The sequence below is a fragment of the Sus scrofa genome, chromosome 6 (assembly GCF_054392235.1).
Source record: "Sus scrofa isolate SSC_HxYL_T2T_F1_AM1 chromosome 6, Sscrofa_HxYL_maternal_Yorkshire_Landrace_v2.0, whole genome shotgun sequence".
Taxonomy (NCBI): Eukaryota; Metazoa; Chordata; class Mammalia; order Artiodactyla; family Suidae; genus Sus; species Sus scrofa.
In genome coordinates this window covers 56,873,124-56,899,255 of record NC_139388.1, presented here as the reverse complement: position 1 = coordinate 56,899,255, position 26,132 = coordinate 56,873,124, and the positions used below count along the sequence as shown (strand labels likewise).

Genomic DNA, 26,132 nt, shown 5'->3' with positions numbered 1-26,132 from the left:
CAGGTTTGGTTTTTTACAAGATTGATTTATTAACTATGATACATATCACATAAGGCCTTTTCAGTTTTTTACACCATTCCCATTGAGACAAGTACAATACTTTGTAGCAAATACATGATTTTAAAAAACAAAACCAAACAAAAACACCTCGGTCAGAGATGCCTCAGCCTTAGTTGATGGCTGACCATGCACTAATCAGTCAGGTTGGAGCCTCAAAAAACTCACGATGTGTTTTTAAAAAAAAGTCTGGAAATTAAGCAAACATTCCTAACACCAACTAGAGGATGTCCTGGTTAAAGCCCCTAAAATACAAAGAAATAATGGTTATACTTTCTTCACATACAGTTCTCCACTTCTGCTGCGAAAACAGAGTTTTGGGCACACAGCCAAACTACTAACACATTTCAATACCATTAATATGCTTTTTCCCCCCTCAAGAAACTCAAAATATTTGTTAATTCAACATATATAAAGATCATTTAACATGTGAAAATACAAGTACCAGAAAAATAAGCTGGCAGCAGCACTATTCCAAATTTTCAAACAAGTTTTATTCTCTTACAATTCACTTTTTTTTTTTTTAAATGTACACAGGGAACATGATTCTTTTTTATGCAAACAATAACTTAGGCCCTGTCTTGACTACACTGAAGTGTGACATCACTGCTGATGGAGCCTGCTGCTGAGGGAGGGCTGCTGGGCAGTGGGGCAGGGTGCTGCGGGGAGTCACTTCCAATCCTTGAGGAGTTGAATGATGGCTCCCAGAGGAGGTAAGAATCCTTCTCTTCCAGGACAGCACAACAGGCACAGCTGGAGGAGGCCCTTCCCCTCACGCCATGCCTTTCCTGGTGCAATCACTGGCAGCCACAGATGTGACTCAGGTTTCCAGCACACAAGACTCAGTCGTTCTTTCACCTAAGCATGAGTGATCAGCTTGAACCTGCCAAGCAAGAGTGGCAGCAACTCCTGTCCATCATCTATGGAGAGTCACCGGTGCTTGGGGGTGAGCGCTGGGACTGTCTCCAGGCCCCAGAGCACACCATGCCCACAGCACAGGAGGATGCTGGCGTGAGGGAACCCAGTCCCCAGCACCCACCCAAGTCCCTGAAGCTTCTCTTGGAAAAACAGCCACTGGCAGAGCAGAGCCCCTAGGCAGACAACCCCAGCAGCATGCTGGGGAGCACTGGGGGGGGGGGTCCCTCGCGGATGCAGATGACCTTGGATCACACAGGTTGCAGCTGGCTGGTCTGCGAGTTCCAGGGCTGAGGCTGGAACACCTGCGACATAGGGGAAGGCATCCATTCAGGCCTCCCCCAAGACCAGAAGGAGGTGAGGCTAGTGTGCTGCTCCTATGATGTCACCCTCTGGCCACCCTGGTGAAGACAAACACACTCTGCTAGAACAAACTCACCCCCAACATGCTTCCTGCCTAAAGCAGGAAGATCGTGGCAGTACAATGTAGGAAAACCCAGGAAACAGCACTCAGCATTGCTCCCCAAAATGTCAAGTGACGGCCTTCCCACATGCAACACAGCCAGGAACTGAAGGAAGATTCCTAAGCCACGCTACCTAACCTTGGACCAGCTCCCTCTGTGGAAGCATCAGTGTCACATCCAGAATCAGTCTCATTCTTAAAATCAAGGGTTGTTTCCTTCCAGTCCTTGGTGTCTACACTCTGCTGGGGGTAAAAAGAACACACTGGATGGGGAGAGAGCTTCTGGGCATCCAACTGTTTTGGTGTAGGGCACGGAACAAGTGCCATGACACCCCTGAACTGTTTAGCCACCCTGGCCAATGCTAATGACCCCCGGCCATGCCCTCAATCCTGAGTGTGGTGCAGTTCCGATGAAAATGACTTGTGAAAGAGCTTTTCAGAGCTTAGCTCATCAGATGAATGGGAGCGGTGGGGAACATTCTAGTTAAGGTCAGCATGCCCCAACCATGCCCATACTCCTTCATGGGTCCCCTCTGGGGGCCCTTTTGGTCCAAAAGCTGACCCCACCCCCCAATGACCGGAGTGGAAGCCCAGGGCCCGGTACTACTACTGCAGGCAATGCCAACTCAGAATGACCGGAAAACGTCTTCCAGCCAGGGTCAGCCTGAGAAGCAGAAAATAAGAAGTTAGAGAGTTAGCAGAGGAAACAGACAGCTACCTGTCCAACTGTGGCTCACTGGGCACGAGCCCTGTCCCCACCTGCACACTGTGAGAGCCCTTGAGGGACAACAGGGGCAGGGGTAAGGGGTTTCTGCAGCTGCCCAGACCGGCTAGCAGGGGGGTGCTGTGGGACTAGAGGCTACCCTCTGGAGGCCTGGTCTCTGCTATTCTGACCCAGGGAAGGATGCCAAGCACTGTGTTTGCCGTTACTATGTATGCCCCCTTCCAGAAAAATCACCTACTGCTTACAGGTCTATGTAGTCTCAAGGACTGAGGGGAGTGGGGGCGCTTGTGAAGGTGAAGTTCCTGGTACAGAGCAGAAGTTTAGGTGGTAGCATGGCCCAGTGTGCCAGCACAAAGGACAGTGGCCCCAGACCACCCCTGTGGCTTCCCTCCCCCCCATACTTTGAAGGACTGACTGGGAGTAGGTGAGCAGGACCCAGAAAAAGGCAGAGACTAATTCAATGCAGTTGTATCCTGACCTGCCTGGGGCTCAGCGCTGGGGGAGCTGCAGGGCTGGAGAAGCCTGGGCCTGGCCCCCTCTGTCCAAACTAAACACAAGTATCACCTTCCAGCCAAGCCCTGACCTAAAGCACCAAGCACAGCCCCACCAGAAGAGAGTCCATCACAACATTTACATAAAACATTCATGTACCTTAGGTTTGTTTTTTGACTTGTAGTGTCCTTAAGACGCGGTAAAAGTTGCTTTAATTTTCCCAAGCACCTTATTTTGCCGTACAAGAACCAGAAACACTAAGATATCCAGCTTATCCAGAGGAAGAAGTCAGTGAGCACAGGGCCTACGCCACCCTCCAGCAGCCAACAAGAAGAGTTTGAGGCTGGGAGTGGCTGAGATTGTTTGGAGGCGTCTCTTCTTTTGTCAGGCCACCCAGCTGAGGCGACCCAGGGCAGCCTGGAACATGCCACAGGTGCTGCTTCTTAAAGTGCAAAGAGCCCTGGAGGACTAGGGGGCATGTGGGCCTCTACCCCACACCCCCATGCCCAGGGTACCTTAGTGTCAGGCTTTTCCACTGCAAAGGCCATGGCCCAGCCTCGGGGAGCGAGGGGCAGCCAGTATCTACAGCAGCCTTAGCAGGGTTGCTGTGTTTGAGGGCCAAAGGTGGGGCACGAGGAGGCCTCTCCCAGAGGAAGGCCAGTGGAAAAGCCAGGAAGGGCGGGGGAAGGCCATGGGAGGAGGTTGGTGACAGGCAGGCATGATGCCCTCCTCACGACTCTGATGGCCTTTGTACCTTTACCTCCTGTGGGCCCTGATGGCCCGGGAACGCGAAGGACAGCCCTGCGTGGCGCTGCGGACCCCCACACTTGAGCGGTCCCTCATACTGCCCACTTCCCACAAACACCCCTGCCAGCACCCCCTACAGCCCACGATACAAATGACTCCACTTCAACAGCAACCACACTAAACCACATCCCAAGTGCACCCCAGCACCCGCGGCTGGCCTCCGTGGACACACGCCTGAGTGTCTCCACAGCACTGCAGTGGGTGCCCAGGCAGACCAGGATCCAGGCTGGTCTCCCCAGCTCTTCCCATCAAGGGCTCAAACTGAGTATTCTTGGGGTAAGGAGACTCTAGTAACCTGACATTAAGTGGGGCCCCAGCAGGGTCTCAGGCAATCACCCCGGGCATCCTTGTTTTGCTGTCACAAAGGGCCAATTTTTTCACTTGTCTGCCTCTTGGCAGAGGTGGGAAGAAAGCTGAATCTTGAGGTCTGTAGTTTTCTTCCTATAGTTTCTTTCCTTTTCTTTTTAAAAATCATTGGAGGGGGTCTTTCCATTTTTCTTCCAGTGTTCCTTTGTTTTGAAGGGAACGTATCCCCAAGGCTTGTGAACGGGAAGGGGTGCGAGGGGGAGCTGCACACACTCACCCGGTCCAGGCACAAAGCTACCCTCCCTCTGCTCTGGTCTGCTGGGCTAATGTCCTCAGCATGGTACCTTGGGGTGGCAGAGCTGTGGCCCACATGTTCCCAAGGAGGCTGCTAGACAGGCTGCACCCCTTAACTGGGCATGGGGGTGCAGCTATGGAAGGTGGGAAGAGCCAGGTGCAACGGACGGCAAGTGTTCTCTTTAGGGGTTGCTGGCCCTGCCCTGGGACGGCCTGAATCTCAGAACCTCCTCCTCCTCCTCCTCCAGCCAAGGCCAGGTCTCTGTCCAGTGGGCGGACGCCTTGAGGCTGTTATGCACAGACAGATCGGGGGTGGGGGGGTCCTGGGGCGCAGTGAAGGGCCGCAGGCACCGCTGCCTGGCCAGTTCGGTCCTCAGAAAGGTCCACATCAAAGGGGAGGGCCTGCAGCCAGCCCCAGGTGTGCAGTGCTGGGCTCAGGGCACCAGACCGCCTAGCTGATGGTGGAGTGCTGGCTGGTGCTACTGCCGAGGTCTTCAGAAGGGGACAAGAGAGAGGGGACACCCTCTCCACCTCTGCCCTAGTAGACCTGGTTTTGTTCAAGGCCAAATACCACCCCGTCAAAGAGAGAAGACCTTGTCTCCTTTTGCCCTGGGCCCTGGGGGCTCACAGCGTGTGTTCAGCTTGAAGCTGGGAGGGGAGCAGTGGCTGCATCGGGGACTGGGGGGTGGGTGGTGGCGACTGGGGTGGTGAGGGCTGGCTCGCAACAGGTGTGGAGGTGAGGAAGGGGACAGTGGAAGCCAGGGCAGAGGGGGAGCTGGGCGTGGTGCCGGGAGGCTCGCTGATGGGCCGGTTGTGGAAGAAGAAGGGGCACTGCTGGATGAAGAGCTCAATGATTGTCTGGTAGGTCCGTGTGGCCGTGAGGGCGTCCATGGTGCTGAAGTCGGGTCTCATCAAGGTGGGCCAGAAGCAGATGGACAGGTTCTCACTGGTCATGAGATTCACCTTGTTGTTGTGGCTGACTCTGTGGGCGACACCAAACTCAAGGTCAGAGCTCCACAGGGCAGAGGGCCTGGGTGAGGCTCTCGGTCACCTGTACTCATGGTCACTGCCACCCTGGCTGCTCTCTCCCCGCCTGCCCCCCGCCACCAACGGCCTGAAAACAAAAAAGGCCCCAGCACAGCTCTCCAGCCCAGGCCTGGGAGTTGAGGTCTGAGCCCTCCTTGCCCCATCCTGGGTTCCAGGGTCTCCACGTGGCTTTGAGGCCCTGGCTCACAGGAGGCCCCTGCAAGCCCTGTAGGTTGGCAGAATGTCTCAGGGACTCTCCCTCAGGCCCCCAAAGTGGGGGACAATGCTCTGAGAGAGAGAGAGAGAGAGAGAGAGAATATGCGTGTGTCCCAAACCAGGGCTCATAAAACACCACTTTTTGTCAAGAGAGGACTAGGCCTGCCTGTAAAACAGACTTAGTCTGTGTGTGAAAAGCCGTGGGAACCATCCAGGTAGCAGGTTTCCTGATCGGAGCTCCCCGCACTTGCTGGACTGGAGTTGCTTTCACACAGCGTGCCTGTCTTGGCCCAGCGTTTTGTCACGCAGGTCAGGAAACACAAATCCTGGAGCAAGGTCCTGATGTGTGCTGTGGGCCATGCAGGCCTTGCTTAGACAGAACCAGGACAAAGGCCTGAGGTGGAGAAGCCAAGAGCCTAGGATGCTTCCAGGCAAGCAGAAGTGGCCACACTGAGGAGCCGGGCCAGCGCCCGGCCGGGCTGAGGGGCTGACTGGTCCTGACTGGAGGTTTCTGAAGGAGGAAAGACCAAATGGCCAGCCCTGCAACATACTTGTTCAGGTGAGAGATGACGTATTTGAAGACTTCATGGTTTTCCTTTGGAAATTTCTTGAGTACCTCCTTTAGGGCATGTAGCTTCTGCTCCCGGTCGTTGATTTCTACAGAAAGAGAAAACCAAGACGAAGGTTGATGGGTCTCAGGCTCTGAGCAGACACTGGTCCTGGGCAGTTGGTGAAAACCAAGGGCTGGTGGCCAACAAAGGGTATGCTGTGTACTGTACCTTCTCTGAGAATGGCCCAGGGCTTAGACAAGGCCAACCTCATCCTTTCCCTGCAAGCTGGTGCCCAAGGCTGGCACACCTGGCAGTGGTACAGGGCCAGGGGCCAGGCCTACCTCCATGTCCCAGGCCCCTGCTGAAGGGGACCACTGTACGCCTGGGGCTTCCTGGCCCCCACCACCCGAGACTCCACGATCCAGAGAAACTCCACCATAAAGAACACCATTCTTTGCTCATCCGGTTGCCCCTGGAGACAGGCATCCCAATGCAGAAAGCCTGCCTGCTTCCTGACCAGACGGGAGAGCGCTGCCACCCACCCACGCCAACAGACGGTCTAGGGAGGGAGTTTGTCACAAGACCAGGGCTCTGTCCTTTTCCTAGAGTCACAGGGATCCTCCACATATCTCCCTATTGGAGGAGCTGATGGAAACAGTGGGGGAATTCTTATGCAGTTCATCAAAGGGACTCCATACCCCCTTCCCCCACTACTGCCCACAGTTTGCCCATCATGGAATCCTAATGGACTGAGAGGGTGAAAATAAGCTAACCCAAGGGAAATGCTTCAGCCATGCCAGGCCTGGTTCAGTGAGGCCTCCTATGAGGCTGGAGCTATCACCCCATTTCAGGGAAAAGTAATTTGGGGCCCAGAGAGGTTGCAGAAATCAGCGTCTTGGTCTGGGAACCAAACCCTGTCCAACGGGCTACAGAGTCTGAGCAGAGCCACTGTGCTCCCTGGGGCCTTGGCTCCCTCTTCCTGAGTGGACCTGCCCTCCTTGGCTGGGAGAGCTGGCTTGGGCTAGTGAGATAAAAATGGGGGTTCTAGTTCCCGTTGTGGTGCAGTGGAAACGAATCCAACTAGCAACCATGAGGTTGTGGGTTCGATCCCTGGCCTGGATCAGTGGGTTAAGGCTCTGGCGTTGTCATGAGCTGTGGTGTAGGTCGCAGATGTGGCCTGGATCCCACGTTGCTGTGGCTGTGGTGTAGGTCGGCAGCTGTAGCTCCAACTGGACCCCTAGCCTGGGAACTTCCGTGTGCTGTGGGTGTGGCAGAGAGACCTCTCTGAGCACAGCAAGATAGCCCTACAGCCAGGTGCTGGAACCGAAAGCTATCTCTAGGACTCTTGGGCTCAGAAAAGTTCCAGAAGGATCCCATGAGGAGATGGCAGCTATTCCAAAAGTGATGGTTGGGGTGGGTGGGCAGGTAGTGGGTTCGTTAAGAATATGATGGTTCCCACTTGGTTTGGGGGTGTGGGCTCCTTTAGGATATACGGAAGCTCTGGGCCCTCGCCCACAAACAAACTGTATGTAAGTCTGCTTATGCTTCCTGGAGCTTCACAGACTCCCCAAAACCATCTATTCCCTAGGGAGTCTGGGGCCTGCCAGTTAAAAGCCTCTGTACTGGGTGATGCTCCTAGAGGGTCAGTCTGGGGGAAGCGGGTGTAAGGAGCCTCAAGCCAATCCTGGGAGGGCAGGTCAGCGGGGAGGTGGTACAGGGAGGAAGGGTGGTGTCTCTGACATCAACCAGCTGTATGATCTTAGGGAAGTGCTACATCTGAGCATCAGTCTCCCTGCCCATAAAAGGGGCTCAGGACAGTGTCTCCTTTACGTGGAGACACCATACCATGAAAGGAAGAGCTCACAGACACACACATAAAAAGCACCTGGGAGCAAGTCTGAGTTTCAGGGAACCAGTGGAAGAGGAGGCTGTAAAGATGCTGGGACGGAGCTACTGGGAACATTTGCTGGGAGGCTAATGAGCATGAAACTGGGCGAATGTTTTGACTTGAGAGCGTGGCTTGATAAAAACGGTATTTTGGCAACATCTGACTATTGAAAAATCACAGGAACTAATTATGTGGGGCCATTAACAGCTTTATTTCTCTGAACCCAAGATTTACAGTAAGGGTCCAACCTCAAGGGCATACTTTTTTTTTTTTCTTTTCCTATTTTTATGGCTGCACACACGGCATATGGAAGTTCCCAGGCTAAGGGTCAAACTGGAGCTGCAGCTGCCAGCCTGTACCACAGCCACAGCAACGCAGGATCCTTAACCCACTAAGTGAGGCCTAGGGATTGAACCCACATCGTCATGGAGACAACGTTGGGTCCTTAATCCACTGAGCCACAACAGGAACTTCAAGGGCTGTGAGTTTCAAAACCCTTTACTATTAAGTTTCAATAACAAGTTTACTTAAAAGAAGTATACTGTTCTGGGGTGGGGGATGTGGATGAACAATTACACTGAAAACCAAAAGAAACACGTGCATGGCTCAGAGTCATAATAATTGTGCCCCCTTCCAGATGTGAGCTTGGCACAGGCCTCTCTTAGGTGCCCGTATAACAAAAAACACAGCTGTGTTTGTTTTAATTAAGTACTTGAATGGCAGCACCTTCATCTAAGAACGTGGCCTCGCCTGGCCTCACCAGTCCTCCTGGCTGGAGGCAGGAAATGGGGCTAATGATGCCACTGAAGCAGGATCCCAGAATTAGCAACATCAAAAGGCAGTACACGAACAAGAGCCCAAGAAGCAGCAAGACTGGTGTGCCTGGAGACCTTGCAAGTCAGTCATTTATTAATCTCTAGCCCTAGGTTGTCTCATCTGCAGATAGAAAGGGCAAGATGATAAGCTGGCATCCTGAATCATCTGGGATCATACATTCCTTTTGACAATCTGATAAAAGATACTGGTCTTCTCCATAGACTAAAATGAACACACAGAATTGATAAGCAATAAGGGGGGCTAATGAGGCCCTGAGGCCAAAAGTCCTTAGGCTCCGAGCCCCTGGACTGAGACAGAGTCAGATCTAGGGCCGCTTCTGGCACAAAAAACACAGGACAGGGTGTGTGCAGACTGACTGGCTGGACCAGAGGGATTCCAGAGAGGTGATGGTGGGATTGTGAGGTTGGTCATGAGAGCAAAGGGAAAAGATGTGGGGCAAAAATAAATGACACTATTTCTTTTTTCTTGCCTTTTTTTTTTAGGGCCTCACCCGTGGCACATGGAGGTTCCCAGGCTAGGGATCTAATAAGAGCTATAGCTGCCGGCCTACATCACAGCCACAGCAACGCGGGATCCGAGACGTGTCTGTGATCCACACCACAGCTCACGGCAACGCCGGATCCTTAACCCACTGAGCGAGGCCAGTGATCAAACCCACAACCTTATGGTTTCTAGTCAGATTCATTTCCGTTGCGCCATGACAGGAACTCCAATGACACTATTTCTTGAAGGCTGGGGTGAAACGCGAGGATGTGATGGAATGGGGAATTCAAAGCCGCTTTCTCTGTCTCCTGAAATCCCGGTCCTATCTGAGTCAAGCTCAGGTACTCCCTCCTCACTGCATTTTCTGCACTTCTAGCTCAGCTTGCCTCATGCTGCCTGGCAGCTGACTTCAACGTGTACCCTGGGAAGAGAGGGCAGGAACAATGTCTCCACATAGAAAGGTCGTGCCCACCCGGCCGCTCCCTAGTGGTACAGGATCTGGCTGCTCCTATTTTCTTTTTTTTTTGTCTCTTGTCTTTTTAGGGCCATATCCGTGGCATAAAGAGGTTCCCAGGCTAGGGGTCGAATCGGATCTACAGCTACCAGCCAACACCACAGCCACAGCAACGTGGGATCCAAGACGTGTCTGAGACCTACACCACAGCTCACAGCAACACCGGATCCTTAACCCACTGAGTGAGGCCAGGGATCGAACCTGCAATCTCATGGTTCCTAGTCGGATTTGTTAATCACTGAGCCACGACAGGAACCCCCTCCTATTCATTTCTGAATCTCTTACATATCACCTTGATTGTGGTAGGAAGATAACTGGTGAATAATCACAAAAATCTCTGTTTGGAGTTCCCGTCGTGGCGCAGTGGTTAACGAATCCGACTAGGAACCATGAGGTTGCGGGTTCGGTCCCTGCCCTTGCTCAGTGGGTTGACGATCCGGCGTTGCCATGAGCTGTGGTGTAGGTTGCAGACGCGGCTCGGATCCCGCGTTGCTGTGGCTCTGGCGTAGGCCAGTGGCTACAGCTCCGATTTGACCCCTAGCCTGGGAACCTCCATATGCCGCAGGAGCGGCCCAAGAAATGGCAAAAAGACAAAGAAAACAAAACAAAACAAAACAAAACAAAACAAAAAAAAAAAACCACAAAAAACAAAAATCTCTGTTTGTAGGCACAATTTCAGCAGTGTTCAATATTATGAAATTCCAGAGGCTAACAAAACAATTTGACAGTGACCTTGATATTTGTTGTGATAGGATTTGACACCATTTCCAAGCCCTGAACACACGCAGACACAACAGCTCCTATGTATTAAGTGGAAAGAGCTGGTCAAGTTGATGTTGCTATGGAAACCCAGCCAGGCTGGGAATAGCTACTTTTAGGCATGAAAATCTTTGTTCCATAATGTCCCTTAACACTAACTCTGGCATTGCCTGGCTCAGATAAACCCACCCTCTGACACATACAGCCCCACTCTTCACTCAACTGCTCTGGCTGTGACAGGTGCCGTGTTGGTGAGATACACTCCTCTCGATCAGGTTCAAGACCACAGAGCTCCAGCTGACTAGTTTTGGGCACAGGAAACACACAATAGGAAGCGGAAGCGGAAAATCTCCACCCTTTCCAGGCTCCAGTAGCAGCAAGAAGCTCCCTTCCTAATGAGTGGAAGTCAGCGGAAGCTACTATAGGAAGGGCAGCTGATGCCCCATCAATAACATCTTCCTCTCCTGCCTTCCACAACCCTCCAAAAACAAAAAGATGCTATGTCAGCAATTCCCGCAGAAACAATGGGATTCTACTGGGTGCCAGGACTCTGCTAGCCTCTAGATGGCGCCAAGTCAAGACAAATGCTCTCAGGAATCTTCAGGCTTCTGGCCCATACCTTCTCTTCCTAACAAGCTTAGCTTAGGTGGAAAGGCTCAGGATGGAGATTCCTACATTTCCCATCTGAGCCAGGCTGGAGCCTGCAGGAGAAGTGATTGCTGAGAGGACGTTTATTTTTGGATGGCAGGATCAGAGCAGAAGCTGGCACCTTGTCCCTGCTTCCAGCTCATCTGGGAGAAATCCAGACTCCTGCCCTGGGAAGGGAGATGGGAAGGAAGGCCAGGGAACCCTATGACAGTGCCAGGGAACTGTGTGCTTCTGCCCCATCCCCATGGGCTTGGATAAGCTCAGAAGCTGTGAATGATTTCAATCAGCTAAGACTGTTGTGTATAAAATATGGTGAAGGCGGCACCCAGATTGTGGAAACAAATACCAGGGAAATGCAGACCCCAGAGTGGTTACTCTAGGGGCCCTGCAAGCCCTGGCTCCACAGTTCAGGGTTGTGCTTCTGTCAGCATCTCAATTTCCCAAAGCCGCTGAGAATGTATATAACCCAGGACTTAAAAGACTGTGAATTTGTGACCTCCTCTAAATTTCCGCTCACGCCATCAGCCTTTTAAGTAAATCATACATGCTTAAATCTTCCTCTTTTGAGGTGGGTGGTAGCAAGATAAAACTAGTGTCCTGGGATCTGAGGGGACACACTCCATTTCCACTTCCCCACCCCCTTGGCCACTAGCAAGGACATCCCCTTCTGAAGCTGCACAGCAGTGGTGGCTTCTGGGGTCTTAATCCATCAGAGGTACAAAGTAGGGAGGCTGCCTTGGGCTAAAAAAGCTAGAAAGTGCCACCCTGAGTAAAGCTCTGAGAGGTCAGGCCCTCTCTGCAGCACTATGCAAGGTCTGAGAAAGGCTGCCCAGTGGGAAGGTTCCCACATGTGGACAAAGGCCTATGGAGAGAGGGGAGACTGGGGCAGAAAGAGCTGTCAGGGCAGGCGGGATGGCATGAAAGGTGACCTCTAAAACCAGAGGTGCTGGGAGTTCCCTTTGTGGTACAGCAGGTTAAGGATCTGGTGTTGTCACTGCAGCAGCTAGGGGTGCTGCTGTGGCGTGGGTTCGATCCCTGGCCTGTGAACTTCTACATACCAAGAATGTGGCCAAAAAACCCCCCCAGACAACACTCCCCAACCAGAGGTGCCAACTTGCTGCAGCCTCAAGTGATCTGGCCAGGGCCACTGGAGCTGCCCCCTTCCCTCAAGGAGATGGCTTCCTCAGAGGCTATCTGACCCCAGGCCACATGTTAAATGCCTTCTGTGAGAGATGGGAGCAGATGGGTGGGTGAGAAGAAGGGAAAGTAAGCCCTGCCATTTAACCGTCTGTTAGACAACCCTGCCTCCAGACCTCTCATCTCATTCGGTAACAGGAGAAGGGATGGTAACATCGGAAACTAGGGTCAAAGAAGGTTACGCTGGCCATGCTTACACTGGGAACAAGCAAAGGAGATTTGCCCCGGGTCTGGCACCAAAACTAGCCGCTTAACTCATGGAATTTTGGGGTCATCTGCAACCTTTTTGAAAGAACCCGCAGAGAAGCACCTCTGGTCTACAAAGGCAGGGGGCTTAATCTGTCAGCCCTTGGATGTTACGGTGCTGGTGCCCTCTCCTTACCTCCTTCAAATCTCAGTTCCAAGAGTCAGAATGCCAGCTCTGTGAGGGCAGGGCATCACCACGGCGCTGCCCCCTCCTGCCACTCGCCAGCGCGGAGCCAGCGGAGGTCTGCTGGTACTCACTGTGTGCCTCCACCAGATCCATCTGCATGTTGTATGGGACCAGGGGGTCTGGTAGTTCTGAGAAAAAGCTCTTCATGGCCCCGGCCACGGTGTTCACTGTGAAGTCCTTCTCCGCCAAATCCAGGTTGTGGTCTGAAAGGAATTTAGGAGAGTGAAGCCAGACTCATCTAAGAAGGGCAGCGGCAAGAAAAACTTAGCATCTGGGAAAAACTGAGATAATCTGAGGACAGGGCTGCTGCCCAGGGCAGGCCTGGAGCCTGGGCAGGGACTCAGGATTACCACAGATTAGACAGAAAGTGGTATCCTGGGTGCTGAGACTCACAGACAGAGGCTGCCACCCAATTCTTCCTCTGCGTAGAGTTGCTGCGCCTGCCATCATGTGCATCCACCCTCCCTTGTCTGGCCTGGATTTGTTGCTACCTTTTCCGTAGCCCTCCTGCTCAGGGAAACCAAGAGGCTTTCCCAGAGGGCTTGCTCACTTTTCCTGGTCGGTTTCCAAATTGTTACCAACAATCTCGACTGCCATTCCACCCTTGTTCCTTATGGTGGAAGGGCAAGGAGACGCATTTATTCTTCTGCTGTCTTGGCTCTTCCAGCTTATGATACACCACTGACCTCTGTCTCCAATTTTTTTTTTTGGTCTTTTTTTTTAGAGCCGTACCTTTGGCACATGGAGGTTCCCAGGCTAGGGGTCGAATCGGAGCTGTAGCTGCTGGCCACAGCCACAGCATCTCGGGATCTGAGCTACACAGCTCATGGCAACGCCGAATCCCTAACCCACTGAGTGAAGCCAGGGATCATACCCCTGTCCCCATCGACACTAGTCGGGTTCGTTAACCACAGAGCCACGACGGGAACACCCAATTTTTCTTGGTATACCTTCTTCTTAATGCGTGTCTGATTTATAAGAAATCATCTACTGACAGTGACATCAGTTTTGATCTGGGGGTTCTAAACCGTGGTATAGATTCTGGCGTATATACAAGTGTATACCCAAGCGTGGCTATATGCTCATTTTGACCCCTTCTTCCTAGCTTGCAAGAGCGACACATTTCCCTGCTCTCACGGGTCACCACCTCCTGCTGCCAGCTGGCAAAGAGGGACTATGTGGCTACAAAGTGCTATGGCCCCCAGGGTGCTTGGGTGTCAGCTCCCAGTGCATACTGGTTAGCTGCTTTGTCCAACAGGCCCGCACAGGCCGCATGGATTGGTCTCCTAAGGCCACATGCTAAGGCAGACCCTACTTTGACCCTCAGCTTTCCATCCTCATTAGCCAGAGACATCTGTGAATTTTTGCTGCTTTGGCTCTTTTGCTTCTAACACTGGTGGCTGTGACTTCTCATCCCACAGTGTGTTCAATTCTAAGAGTTAGACTTGGGCCACTGGGTCAGGGTGAAATGGATTTGGCCATCTGGCTCTAGGCCTCTCAGGCCTGATCTAGCTTAGGAGACAAAAGTCTCTGCGAAGAGCCAGTCTAACTCATGAGAGGTCAGCTCTGAGAGTCCGGGACCCCATGCTCAGCTCATCACAAAAGGCTCCCTTGCTTTTTCTCTTGTGCTAGGACTGTGTGAGGAAGGTAGTCATGGGGAGGGTACTCCTGTGGCCCTGGCAAAACAGGACTGTTATGTCAATACAACATCACATGCCCACAATCGCCCCTGCATGGCCCAGTTCAAGGGAAGCGAGGCCTTTTCCCAGTGAATGAGGCAGGTGCCAGGGTGAGCAGTGTGTGGGGGGGTGTGGGATAGTAACACAGGAAACTAAGGTCAAAGAAGGTTACACTGGCCATGCCTACACTGTGAACAGGCAAAGGAGCAGAGATGTGGCCCATGTGGGGCAGCCTGGCTGACGCAGCTCAGGCAAGGATGATGTTATGTCCGTTCCCCACTCCTCTGCGGTAGTGTGCCCGTGGAGGCAAGGCTGACTGGGCCCAAATACTTCCTCTTGTTCAGTCACTGAGCCAGCACCTCTCGGCTTTGCATCTGTGAGGCAGGAGCACCCCTGAGGGGCTCCACTGGCAGTTCGCCTACTCATCTGCCTTGGGTGGCTCCAGCCTCTCATGCTTGGCTGGGCTGTGGCCTTACCTTGATCAAACTGTCTTTGCAGACTCTCCATTTCTGACTTGTTCCCACTGACCCGGTAGATGCCTTCTGTGCTCAATCCTGAGGAGAAACAAGCAGGTGTCTTAGGAGCAGGGAGTGGAGAGCAGAGAATGAGGAGGACTGGATCTCAGGAAAGAAGGGGAGACCCCATCAGGCACCCACCGTGAGAGGGGTGGGGCTGAGTACTCTTGACTTGCCTAGATGCTCCAATCCACTTTTGCCCATTTTCTTTTTCACTTAGAGTTTTAAAAATATTTGGTTTTTTATTATTTTTATTTTTATTTATTTATTTATTGTCTTGCCTTTTCTAGGGCCGCTCCCGCCAGCCTACGCCAGAGCCACAGCAACGCAGGATCTGAGCCGCAACTGTGACCTACACCACAGCTCACGGCAATGCCAGATCCTTAACCCACTGAGCGAGGCCAGGGATTGAACCTGCAACCTCATGGTTCCTAGTCGGATTTGTTTCTGCTGAGCCATGATGGGACCTCCCTATATATCTTCACATGTTTTCCCTTTTGCTACCTGTCTTCTAATTTTGGGTAATGAATGTTTTCTGAAGTATATAATTCAAAAATTTTAGGTTCTCAAGGCCAGTCAGTTTCATTATGATGTCTCTCTCTTTTTTTTTTTTGGCTTTTCTAGGGCCACACCCACAGCATATGGAGGTTCCCAGGCCAGGGGTCCAATCAGAGGTGTAGCTGCCAGCCTACACCAGAGCCTAAGCCATGCCAGATCCGAGCCACGTCTGCGACCTATACCACAGCTCACGGCAATGCCAGGTCCTTAACCCACTGAGCGAGGCCAGGGATTGAACCTGCATGCAACCTCTTGGTTCTTGGTCGGATTTGTTGACCACTGATACATGATGGGAACTCCCTCCATTTGTTTTTATGCTTAGAGCAGATTGGTTTTTTTGGCTGTGCCCCTGGCCTATAGAAGTTCCTAGACCAGGAATTGAATCCAAGCTGCAGCTGTGACCTATGCCATAGCTGTGGCAATGCTGCATCCTCAATCCAGGACACGCCTGGATTCAGGATCAAACCTTAAACGTGCCCCAGTGGGAATGCCATTAGAGCAGATTTCCCTTTTTTTCTTTTAAGGCCTCACTTGCAACATTTGAAAGTTCCCAGGCAAGGGGCTGAATCAGAGCTGCAGCTGGGGCCTAGACCACAGCCATGGCAACGCTGGATCCAAGCTGCATCTGTGACTTATGTCACAGCTTGCAGCAATGCCGGATCCTTAACCCACTGAGCGAGGCCAGGGATCAAACCTGTATTCTCAGAGAGACGACGCTGGGCCCTTAACCCACTAAGTTGTGATGGGAACTCCATAGAGTAGATTTTTCTATTCCTAGATCATAGTCTCTATTTCGTCCTTCTTGTCCTTTTATGATTTTTTTCTTAAATTTACATTTAACTCTGCAATCCTTCTGGAACTTAGTGCACAGTATTAGGTGAGAAAAAAACCAAGAGTAAAATTCTATCCTTCAATCCCCACCCGTTGGCCCGGGAAGCCCTGTTCAGTGGGGAGGGCCCTCCAAGCACTGTCCATTGACTTGCTTCTCCCTCTCTCCAGAAGGGAAAGTTCACTGTTGCACCTTTAAGACCCTGGGTCTACAGGACAATGAAGTCACTGTGAAAAACCAAGGCTCATGGCCAAACCAATCCTGGGTCTCCTCTGAAGGCCATGGTTTTGAGCAACTCTGACTAGTTGAAGGCGCATGGAGGAGGCACCCTGAGGCCACCAGAAGGCAGTGGGCCGTGGAGAGAGGACCATGCCCTTAAGTCAATTAGGAGGTTCCCAAGAACCAAATGTCTCAACATTAGTTATCACTGTAACTGACGCCTCTGGAGAGGTGCCCATGAGGCAAGGTAAAAGTAGTCAGTCTGACTGTTTCTGGGGCCCCAGACTAGTGGCAGGTGAACTTTGAAGAACACCAAAAACAAAAAGTCATCAATTCTCTGGCCTAAAAGCTGTTAATTGCACGTGGACCTTTCACCCCAGAGAAGAGGGTTGGTTAATGGACCAGCCCCAAGGACACCCTACTGTGCAATGCCCAGTTACAAAGGAGCTGTCATCACTGTGCTCAGCATGAAAAGTGCAGACACAACCCAAGCCTGAGGCCCCGATGCACCCCAGACCCATGCTGCCCTTTCCCACTGCCCTCCCTTTAGGAGTTAACATTTCCTGCACGGTCACCGTGTCATGCACTGAGCTACGTGCTTTCTCACATCCATGCACCACTCACTCTTTTTCTTTTTAGGGCCCCAGGATAGGGGTCAAAACAAAGTTGCAGTTGTCAGCCTGCATCACAGCCACAGCAATGCCCAGTCCTTATTATCCCACTGAGCAAGACCAGGATCAAACCCACATCCTCACAAACACTATGTTGGGTTCTTTTTTTTTTTTTGTCTTTTTGCCATTTCTTGGGCCGCTCCTGCGGCATATGGTGGTTCCCAGGCTAGGGGTTGAATGGGAGCTACAGCTGCCGGCCTACGCCAGAGCCACAGCAACGTGGGATCCGAACCACGCCTGCAACCTACACCACAGCTCATGGCAACGCCAGATCCTTAACTCATTGAGCAAGGCCAGGGACTGAACCCACAACCTCATGGTTCCTAGTTGGATTTGTTAACCACTGAGCCACGACAGGAACTCTATGTTGGGTTCTTAACCCATTGAACCACGACGGAAACTCCCGCCACTAGCTCACTCACTTATTAGATGAAAGATTGAAAAGGAAGTGGTCTGGCATTCCTGCTGTGGCGCAGCAGGATTGGTGGCATCTCTGCAGTGCCAGGATGCAGGTTTTATTCCTGGCCTGGCACAGTGGGTTAAAGGATTTGGTGTTTCCAGCTGCGGTGTAGATCACACCGGGGCCCGGATCTGATCCCTGGCCTGGAAACTCCATATGCCATGGGGCAGCTGAAAAAGAAAAAATGGGGCGGGGGGAGAGGGACCGTGGTCTAAGTTCAGGGCCCTGCCACTCTTCTGCCTCCACGCTGTTCCAGAAGATGCTTGACTTTTATCCACCATTATGCTGGGGTCCAGACACAGTCTCCCTTCCACCCCTTGAAGAAATACCACACCTGGGTGAAGCCCACTGGCCCTTAGTATTCTGGGTCGCTTTTGAGATGGCCTATCCCCCTATTGCTGTCAACCTCCAAAAGTCACAGGTCAGGGTGGCTCCTCTTCACCACCTTCAGTTCATAATTTTAGAATGGTCTTGCTCCTCAGTGACTTTTCTAAACTCTTCTCAGACATATTTAAACCTTCTACCCTTTTCACATCTCAGGTAACACGTCACATGCTTACATGTGAAATCACCCACATTTGGGGAAGCCCTGGATGTCTCAACAGACTCAACTCCTCACTCCCTAGGTTGAAGTGAAATCACTCCACTCTTCTCTACTTGAATGTCAGCCCTCTCTAATACAAAGAAAACAATGGAAAGAATAAGTGGCAGGTGCTAAAAAGTCCCTGACGGAAGTCACGATGTCCACAGTTCTGAGCCCCAGCATGGAGAGGCACCCTCTGAACTGCAGATGGTCCCGACAGCCCCAGGCCATGCCATTCATCATCTTCTGGCAACTCTAACCTTCAGCACGGACAGCGGAGTCTTCTGCAGAGTCTCCTAATGGCCGTACACTCCAGTAGCATAGGGCAGAGACCAAACTGCAAATGAGCTATCTGGAAATTAAGAGAGGTGTGGGCCTGTCTGCTGAAACCTCATGAGATGGATGATCACAAAAAATGGAAGCACCTGAAAGCCAAGGCCAGCTCCACTGCATCAATTAATCATCAACTTAGTATTTCCTGTAACCTGAAAGCATGTTTATATTACAAAACCCCATTTTAAAACAGCAATTCTGCCTCGGCCCTACAAAACAATGTGGCATAATTTAGGAATGGTATCATTTGCTTGGCAAGTACAATTTTTCACAACTATTAATTAGACATCAATTAAACAAAAACAAAAACCTTACAGCAGACTGCAAACACTGTGAAATAGAGTGCTAGCAAAGCAAGTGAGAACTAGGATGCCAGACGAGCAAGGGCAGCTTGCCAAGGAGTCCAAGACCAGAGCAGGAAAAGGGCTGGGGGCCAGGAGCAGGCCCTCAGAGATGCTGGATTTCAAGGGGTGTGCATCCTGGGACCCTAAGACCACAAAGAAATACTCTGGGGGTGACTCTGACTCACAACTGGCAGCAGAAAGCAGCACCCCCTAGCCACAAGGTCTTTTCCATGCCCTGAGGTCCAAATGAGAAAGCTTCCACCTTAAATCTCTACACACCAGAAATCTCCGAAGACCCACTACCACAGCAGAGTCTTGTGACAGGCCTTTCTTCTTTCTTTCTTTGGGAATCTCTTAATCTTTGGGAATAAACAAGAGAAACAAGTTAATCCTTGAGAAAAGAACAAGAAAAAACTCAAAACACCTAAGGACGAGATTTTCAAAAATCGAAACAATTTCTACGAAGAACAGTCTTGTTCCAACGGCTCTAGAGAACAGAGCTACGACTAAGACTGGAAATGGTAGGAAGGCAAACATTCTCTCAATATGTAAAACAATAATAGCTACAGCTGCCATTCATTGTAAAGGGCCAGAGCTTTTGAACTGCCTACTCACTGGATAGCCATCTGTCTAGGATGCTCTTTAAAAAGATTAATACCTGGTCTAAAAACACAGTTAATAACAGGAACAACAAACCATTTACTGAATGCTTACGGTATGTGTGGCACATAATACTAAGTGCTTACCATGCATTTCTACATCAGTTCTCACAACAGCCTCTTCAGAGGGGTTATTACTCATCTCATTTTACAGATGGGAATGCAGAAGCTAAGAGGTAGAGTAACACGCACAAGGTCAGAGAGCAACTGAACTGCAGTCTAAACCCTATCATATGCTTCCAGAGCCTGTGATGTTTTAAATCACTAGTTTTCAAACCTGAGCATGCATCAGAATCATCTGGAAAGGTGGTTATGATCTAGGTTCCAGGGCTGCACCTGTAAGGATTCTGATTCGGTGGTTTGGAGTGGGGCCCACGAATCTCCATTTCCAGCATATTTCCAGGTGATGCTGCTGGTCAGGGAACCATATGAGAACTGCCACAGTTTGAGAAGATGGTCCAGGCCTCTAAGGTCTTTTTTCTTTTTTTACTTTGCTTTTTAGGGCTGCACCCTCAGCATGGAGGTTCCCAGGCTAGGGGGTGAATCAGAGCTACAGCTGCCGGCCTACACCACAGCCACAGCAACGCCAGATCTGAGCCGCATCTGCAACCTACACCACATCTCATTGCAACGCCAGATCCTTAACCCGCTGAGCAAGGCTAGGGATCAAACCCGCAACCTCACGGTTCCTAGTCCGTTTCGTTTCCGCTGCACCACAAGGGGAACTCCGGGTCTTTCAAACTCTTAACATCTATGACTCAATAAAATTGTGGGGCAATACACAAGGAAAAATAAATACTAGATACTTGAGGAACAAAGCATTTCCACGTGTTAAAACTGCTTTTTTCAGATGCGCTCATGGAATGTGGAAGTTCCCAGGTCAAGGATTGTACCGTAACTGCAGGCAGTTAATTAGTTAGCTAATTTATTTACTTATTGTCTTTTCTAGGGCTGCTCCCACAGCACATGGAAGTTCCCAGGCTAGGGGTCGAATCAAAGCTATAGCTGCCAGCCTACGCCACAGACACAGCAATGGGGGATCCGAGCTGTGTCTGTGACCTACACCACAGCTCACAGCAGCACCGGATCCTTAACCCACTGAGCAAGGTATCGAACCTGAAACCTCATGGTTCCTAGTTGGATTAGTTAACCACTGAGCCACAACGGGAACTCCAGGCTGCTGCAGTTATAAGGCTGGATCCTTAACCGGCTGCATCACAAGAGAACTCCAAAATTGGTTTTTTCTTTTTTCTTTTTTAGGGCTGCTCCCAAGGCATATGGAAGTTCCCAGGCTAGGGGTTGAATAGGAGCTGCAGGTGCTGGCCTACATCACAGCCACGGCAATGCCAGATCCAAGCCACATCTGCGACCTATGCTGCAGCTTGCGGCAACACTGGATCCTTAACCCAATGATCAATGCCAGGGATTGAACCTGCATCCTCATGGACACTAGTCAGATTCTTTTTTTTTTTTTTTTTTTTGGTCTTTTTTTTGTTGTTGTTGCTATTTCTTGGGCCGCTCCCACGGCATATGGAGGTTCCCAGGCTAGGGGTTGAATCGGAGCTGTAGCCACCGGCCTACGCCAGAGCCACAGCAACGCGGGATCCGAGCCGCGTCTGCAACCTACACCACAGCTCACGGCAACGCCGGATCGTTAACCCACTGAGCAAGGGCAGGGACTGAACCCGCAACCTCATGGTTCCTAGTCGGATTCGTTAACCACTGCGCCACGACAGGAACTCCACTAGTCAGATTCTTAATCTGCTGCGCCACAATGGGAACTCCAAAACTGGTGCTTTCTATATGTAAGCAAGCCTTTACATATTAACTAAAACCATGGCCACATATGATTTTCCAAAGAACATTAAAAAAGTAAAGAGAAAAGCAAGAAGGCTTTCTTTCCCCCTTTCAATATATATTTAATGAGCCCCTACATTGCAGATAAGACTCCTTACAGTGCTTTCTGCCATGATCTTCCTCAAAATTCTTTTGGTGACACAGAAGGCTAGATGGCCCGCCAATGCCAGCCACAAGGCGTTCCCCACAGGCTAAGAACTGGCACATTTTTATCTCTCACTTTACCACACAGCAGCTGCTGCTGACTCTAGCTCCTGAGATGCCTGTGGTTCCTGGCACACTAGGGGTACCAGGGAAATGGACAAGTGACCCACAGGAGCTTGGAAACCAAGGGAAGAACCATCTTCTGCTCTGTTATGTGTCTGATTTTCTGTCCCAAAAAGTTTTTATTCCTGGATACCACGAACCACTTCTCAGCACCAGAGTTCTTGGCCAAAAGTCTTTCTGTAGCCTGCCAGGCCAGGCTTCATCTGTGCTCGCTCACACCAGGACTCAGGTCCTCCTGAGTTTCCTTTCTAGCAACAAATCAATACTTCCTCCAAGACAAACTTGGACTTGTTTATTTTTCACTTACCATATTTAGACATAAAACCCGGCACTTTCGTCCTTAAAAAAAAATTTAATTGGTGCTGCTAATGCTCTAAAATGCTTCACACCAGACAGGCTTTAACTACTATTCTGTTGACTATTAAGGAGGCTGAAGATGCATCTAATAGACTATTCCTCTTTTCTTAGAGGTTAAGGCTCAGGCAGGTTAAGTTTCAAGGCCAGCAACAGGAACTTCCAAAGTGACCTCAGTTTTGATCCTGCCCTGTCTTTCTCTCTCTTTTTTTGTCTTTTTAGGGCGACACCTGGGGCATATGGTTCCTAGGCTAGGGTTCTAATCGGAGCTGTAGCTGCCAACCTACGCCAGAGCCACAGCAACGCCAGATCCAAGCCACATCTGCGACCTACACCACAGCTCATGGCAACGCCGGATCCTTGACCCACTGAGCAAGGTCAGGGATCAAACCCTCAATCTCAAGGTTCCTAGTCGGATTCATTTCTGCTGCACCATGATGGGAACTCCATCTCTCTCTCTCTCTCTCTTTTTTTGTCTTTTTGACTTTTCTAGGGCCTCTTCCGAGGCATACGGAGATTCCCAGGCTAGGGGTCTAATTGGAGCTGTAGCCGCCGGCCTACGCCAGAGCCACAGCAATGCGGGATCTGAGCTGCATCTGCAACCTACACCACAGCTCACGGCAACACTGGATCCTCAACCCACTGAGCAAGGCCAGGGATTGAACCCGCAACCACTTGGTTCCTAGTCAGATTTGTTAACCACTGTGCCACGACGGGAACTCCCTCTCTCTCTTTTTTAAATTAAAGTATAATTGGGAGTTCCCATCATGGTGTGGTGTAGGCTAGCAGCTGTAGCTCCGATTAGACCCCTAGCCTGGGAACCTCCATATGCCATAGGTGCAGCCCTAAAAAGCAAAATAAAAATAAAATAAAGCATAACTGATTTACAGCATTGTGCCACTGATCTTTGCCCTGTCTTAAGCTGCTGGGTGACTGAGGACAAATCACTCCACCTCTTAGAGCCTTGGGTTCCTCATTATTAACGACTATTGAGATGTTGTGAATACCGAGATCACGCATTTTTTTTAATTACTCAATGAATTTATTACATTTATAGTTGTACAATGATCACCACAATACATTTTATAGGATTCCCATCCCACAACCCCAGTGCATCCCCCCACCCAGAGATTACACATTTGAAAGCAAATGATACAAATGGCTAGCATACTGAAATAATAATGATAATAATAAAGAATAATAGTTACGTTAACTTTTGCTGAGGGCCTATCTGCCAGGTACCTTCCTAAGCTCAACACTAGAATTACCATAGTGAATGTACCCAATATTCCTTGAGATAAATATTACTTTTATTCCTATTTTACAGAGAGCAAATAAAGGCTCAGAGAGGCTAAGCCCAAGGCCAGAGAGCTGGGTAAGTGGTGGGGGCAGGACTTGAACTCACCTGAGTCTGTCTTAGATGACTGTGCATTTCTATACTACGCTCCTCCCTCCAATGTCAGCTCTCTGCCCTCTTATCCCTAAGACAGTATATGCAGGCTACATCCTGTAAGGGCCAGGTTCACTATAGGTTAGAAGGATTCTCAATACGTCCCTTGTTTAGTCATATGCCTTCATCTCTTCACTCACACCCCATTCAACGGCCTCATGTCAATTGGACGATAAGCAGAGAGAGCCAGAGAAAAAAGGCCGCCTCCTTTTCCAGCAGACAGTGTCCTTGCTTTATTCCTATGAAGAAGTTCTACTATTGATAACATTGAAGAATCCCCACTAGATCTCCCTGCTGCCTTCCTGTTTCGGATGTGCTTGGAATGATTTTCTGGCCCTTCTATTACTTGAACACCGGGGTCACCCTGGCCCCTCCAGTGCCCCTTTGTTAGCTGTCTTTCTTCCCTTGGTAATTCCCTCGTCAATCAAGATCTGTTTCTGGCAACACCAGACCTCCTTTCTCCCCATGACAGAATGCCACTAGCACTCTTATTATGACTGCTTGACCGGGTATTAGCCCCACAACTAGGCACGGTGGCTTCATAAATTTTCTTTTTTTCTTTTTTTTTTTTGTCTTTTTTTGTTGTTGTTGTTATTGCTGTTGTTGTTGTTGTTGCTATTTCTTGGGCCGCTCCTGCGGCATATGGAGGTTCCCAGGCTAGGGGCTGAATCGGAGCTGTAGCCACCAGCCTACGCCAGAGCCACAGCAACGCAGGATCCTAGCCGCGTCTGCAACCTACACCACAGCTCATGGCAACGCCGGATGGTTAACCCACTGAGCAAGGGCAGGGACCAAACCCGCAACCTCATGGTTCCTAGTCGGATTCGTTAACCACTGCGCCACGACGGGAACTCCGGCTTCATAAATTTTCAACACCATTGTATGGATGCATGGCCATGTCATAAATCTCAAGGCTGAGGAGGAAGGGAGGGAAGAGATCTGGAGGGAAGAGACGAAAGAATCACACCAGATCTGGGACATCATACGGCTCTAGCATCTGGCTGATCCTTTATAAGCTACCCATGTATTTACTGTCATTAATTGTGAAAGAGGGCTTCTGGACCCTGCTCTGAGCCAAATGAAGGGCTCTGTTTTTTTCCTTTGACTTTCAAGAAAATGCAAACCCCATTTGATGTGTTTAAGAAATCACAATGATAAACTGAACCTTACGTTGGCTCAGAGTTGATACTGCTTTTTCCGGGCAGCCAGAGGGGAGAGGAGTATGGCCTATAACTGAGGTGATCAGACTGCATTCTGCGAAGCAATCACGATTGTTCACAGCCAGGAGCAGCTGGGAGATCTTGCTGCCAAGAATGTGAGCATCCTTTGGGCTCTGAGTGTGACTTTGCTGGCACACTCAAGCCCAATGGCACAGGGGTGATGGCAGTGTGACTCTGAGGTGAGCTAGTGCCACGGCAGTGGGGGGCGGGTGTGTCTCACTGACTAAACAAAGACCTACCAACAAAAAAACCAGCTGAACTAACACACAGGTACAATATGTCACCACTACCCCCCTCCAAGCACACACACAATGCTAACGTCCCTTCCACAGCAGGCTCTCAAGAGAAAAGCTCCTTGAGGTCACAGGCAGATTCCTTTCAAGCATTAATGAGGGCAGAGGTTAACTTCTTTCAGGTTCCTGATTTCCAATGAACCATGAAAGGTTCAAAGATGTCACCAACCACAGCCCAGTGTCCTTCCTCTCCTGGCCTCACTAAGAAAGAATACAGGTTAAGAAGCCTCTACTGCTCTGGCAGAAAACTTGACTGCGGTTCCCACCAGCCCACAATCCCTGCACTCTGCATCTAGGATAAAACGGAGAACTGTCCACATGTGGCCTGGGGACCAGGATGTGGAAGTTCCCAGGTCAGGGATCGAACTCGTGTCGCAGTTGTGACCTGTGCCACAGCTGTGGCAACACTGCATTCCTTAATCTGCTGGGCCACAAGGGAACTTCCTGTTCCTTCTATATTTTTTGCTTTCTCAGGTCTCCACTGACCCCCAGAGATCTAAATTAAGTCTGTTATGACAATAAAAACTGCTTGCATTTACACAATGCTCCTACTGTGGGCCTGGTGCAATGATAAGCATTTTACACGCACTGTCTCAGCGGCCCTCACGACAGCCCTAGGAGCTGTACACTAACTTTACGACTATCCCGTAGGGACTTCAGAGCCTGTGCTTAACCACTGCATTCCACCACCTCCACACTTTCCCCAGATAGCACTGGGCAGAACCTGAAAGTCGCTTGTACAGCTGTGTGATTAGTTGCTGAATGTCGGTCCCCCTAGTAGAGAACAGGCATGTTCTCTTTTCTTTCTTTCTTTTTTTGGTCTTTTTAGGGCTGCACCTGTGGCACATGGAGGTTCCCAGGCTAGGGGTCAAATCAGAGCTACAGCTGCTCCACCACAGCCACAGCAACGCGGGATCTGAGCTGTGTCTGCGACCCACACCACCACCCACAGCAATGCCAGATCCCCAACCCACTGAGCAGGGCTAGGGATCAAACCAGGGTCCTGGAGTTTCCGTCATGGTGCAGTGGTTAACGAATCCGACTTGGAACCATGAGGTTGCGGGTTCGATCCCTGCCCTTGCTCAGTGGGTTGAGGATCCGGCGTTGCCATGAGCTGTGGTGTGGGTCACAGACATGGCTTGGATCCTGCGTTGCTGTGGCTCTGGTGTAGGCTGACAGCTACAGCTCCGATTAGACCCCTAGCCTGGAAACCTCCATATGCCGTGGGAGC

At 50.7% G+C, this 26,132-nt stretch overlaps 1 protein-coding gene across 1 annotated transcript in view; it reads right to left on the bottom strand.

The window, feature by feature from the left end:
- Positions 1 to 529: 529 nt before the first annotated feature.
- ARHGAP35 (Rho GTPase activating protein 35) overlaps positions 530 to 26,132 on the bottom strand; it is a 129,438-nt gene continuing 103,835 nt past the window's right edge. The window contains exons 4-7 of the mRNA XM_021094622.2: positions 14,766 to 14,843; positions 12,682 to 12,813; positions 5,852 to 5,957; positions 530 to 5,040 (exon numbers count right to left, since the gene is read on the bottom strand). Coding sequence (XP_020950281.1) covers positions 4,683 to 5,040; positions 5,852 to 5,957; positions 12,682 to 12,813; positions 14,766 to 14,843 — 674 coding nt within the window. The 3' untranslated portion in view covers positions 530 to 4,682. The remainder of the gene's footprint in view (positions 5,041 to 5,851; positions 5,958 to 12,681; positions 12,814 to 14,765; positions 14,844 to 26,132) is intronic.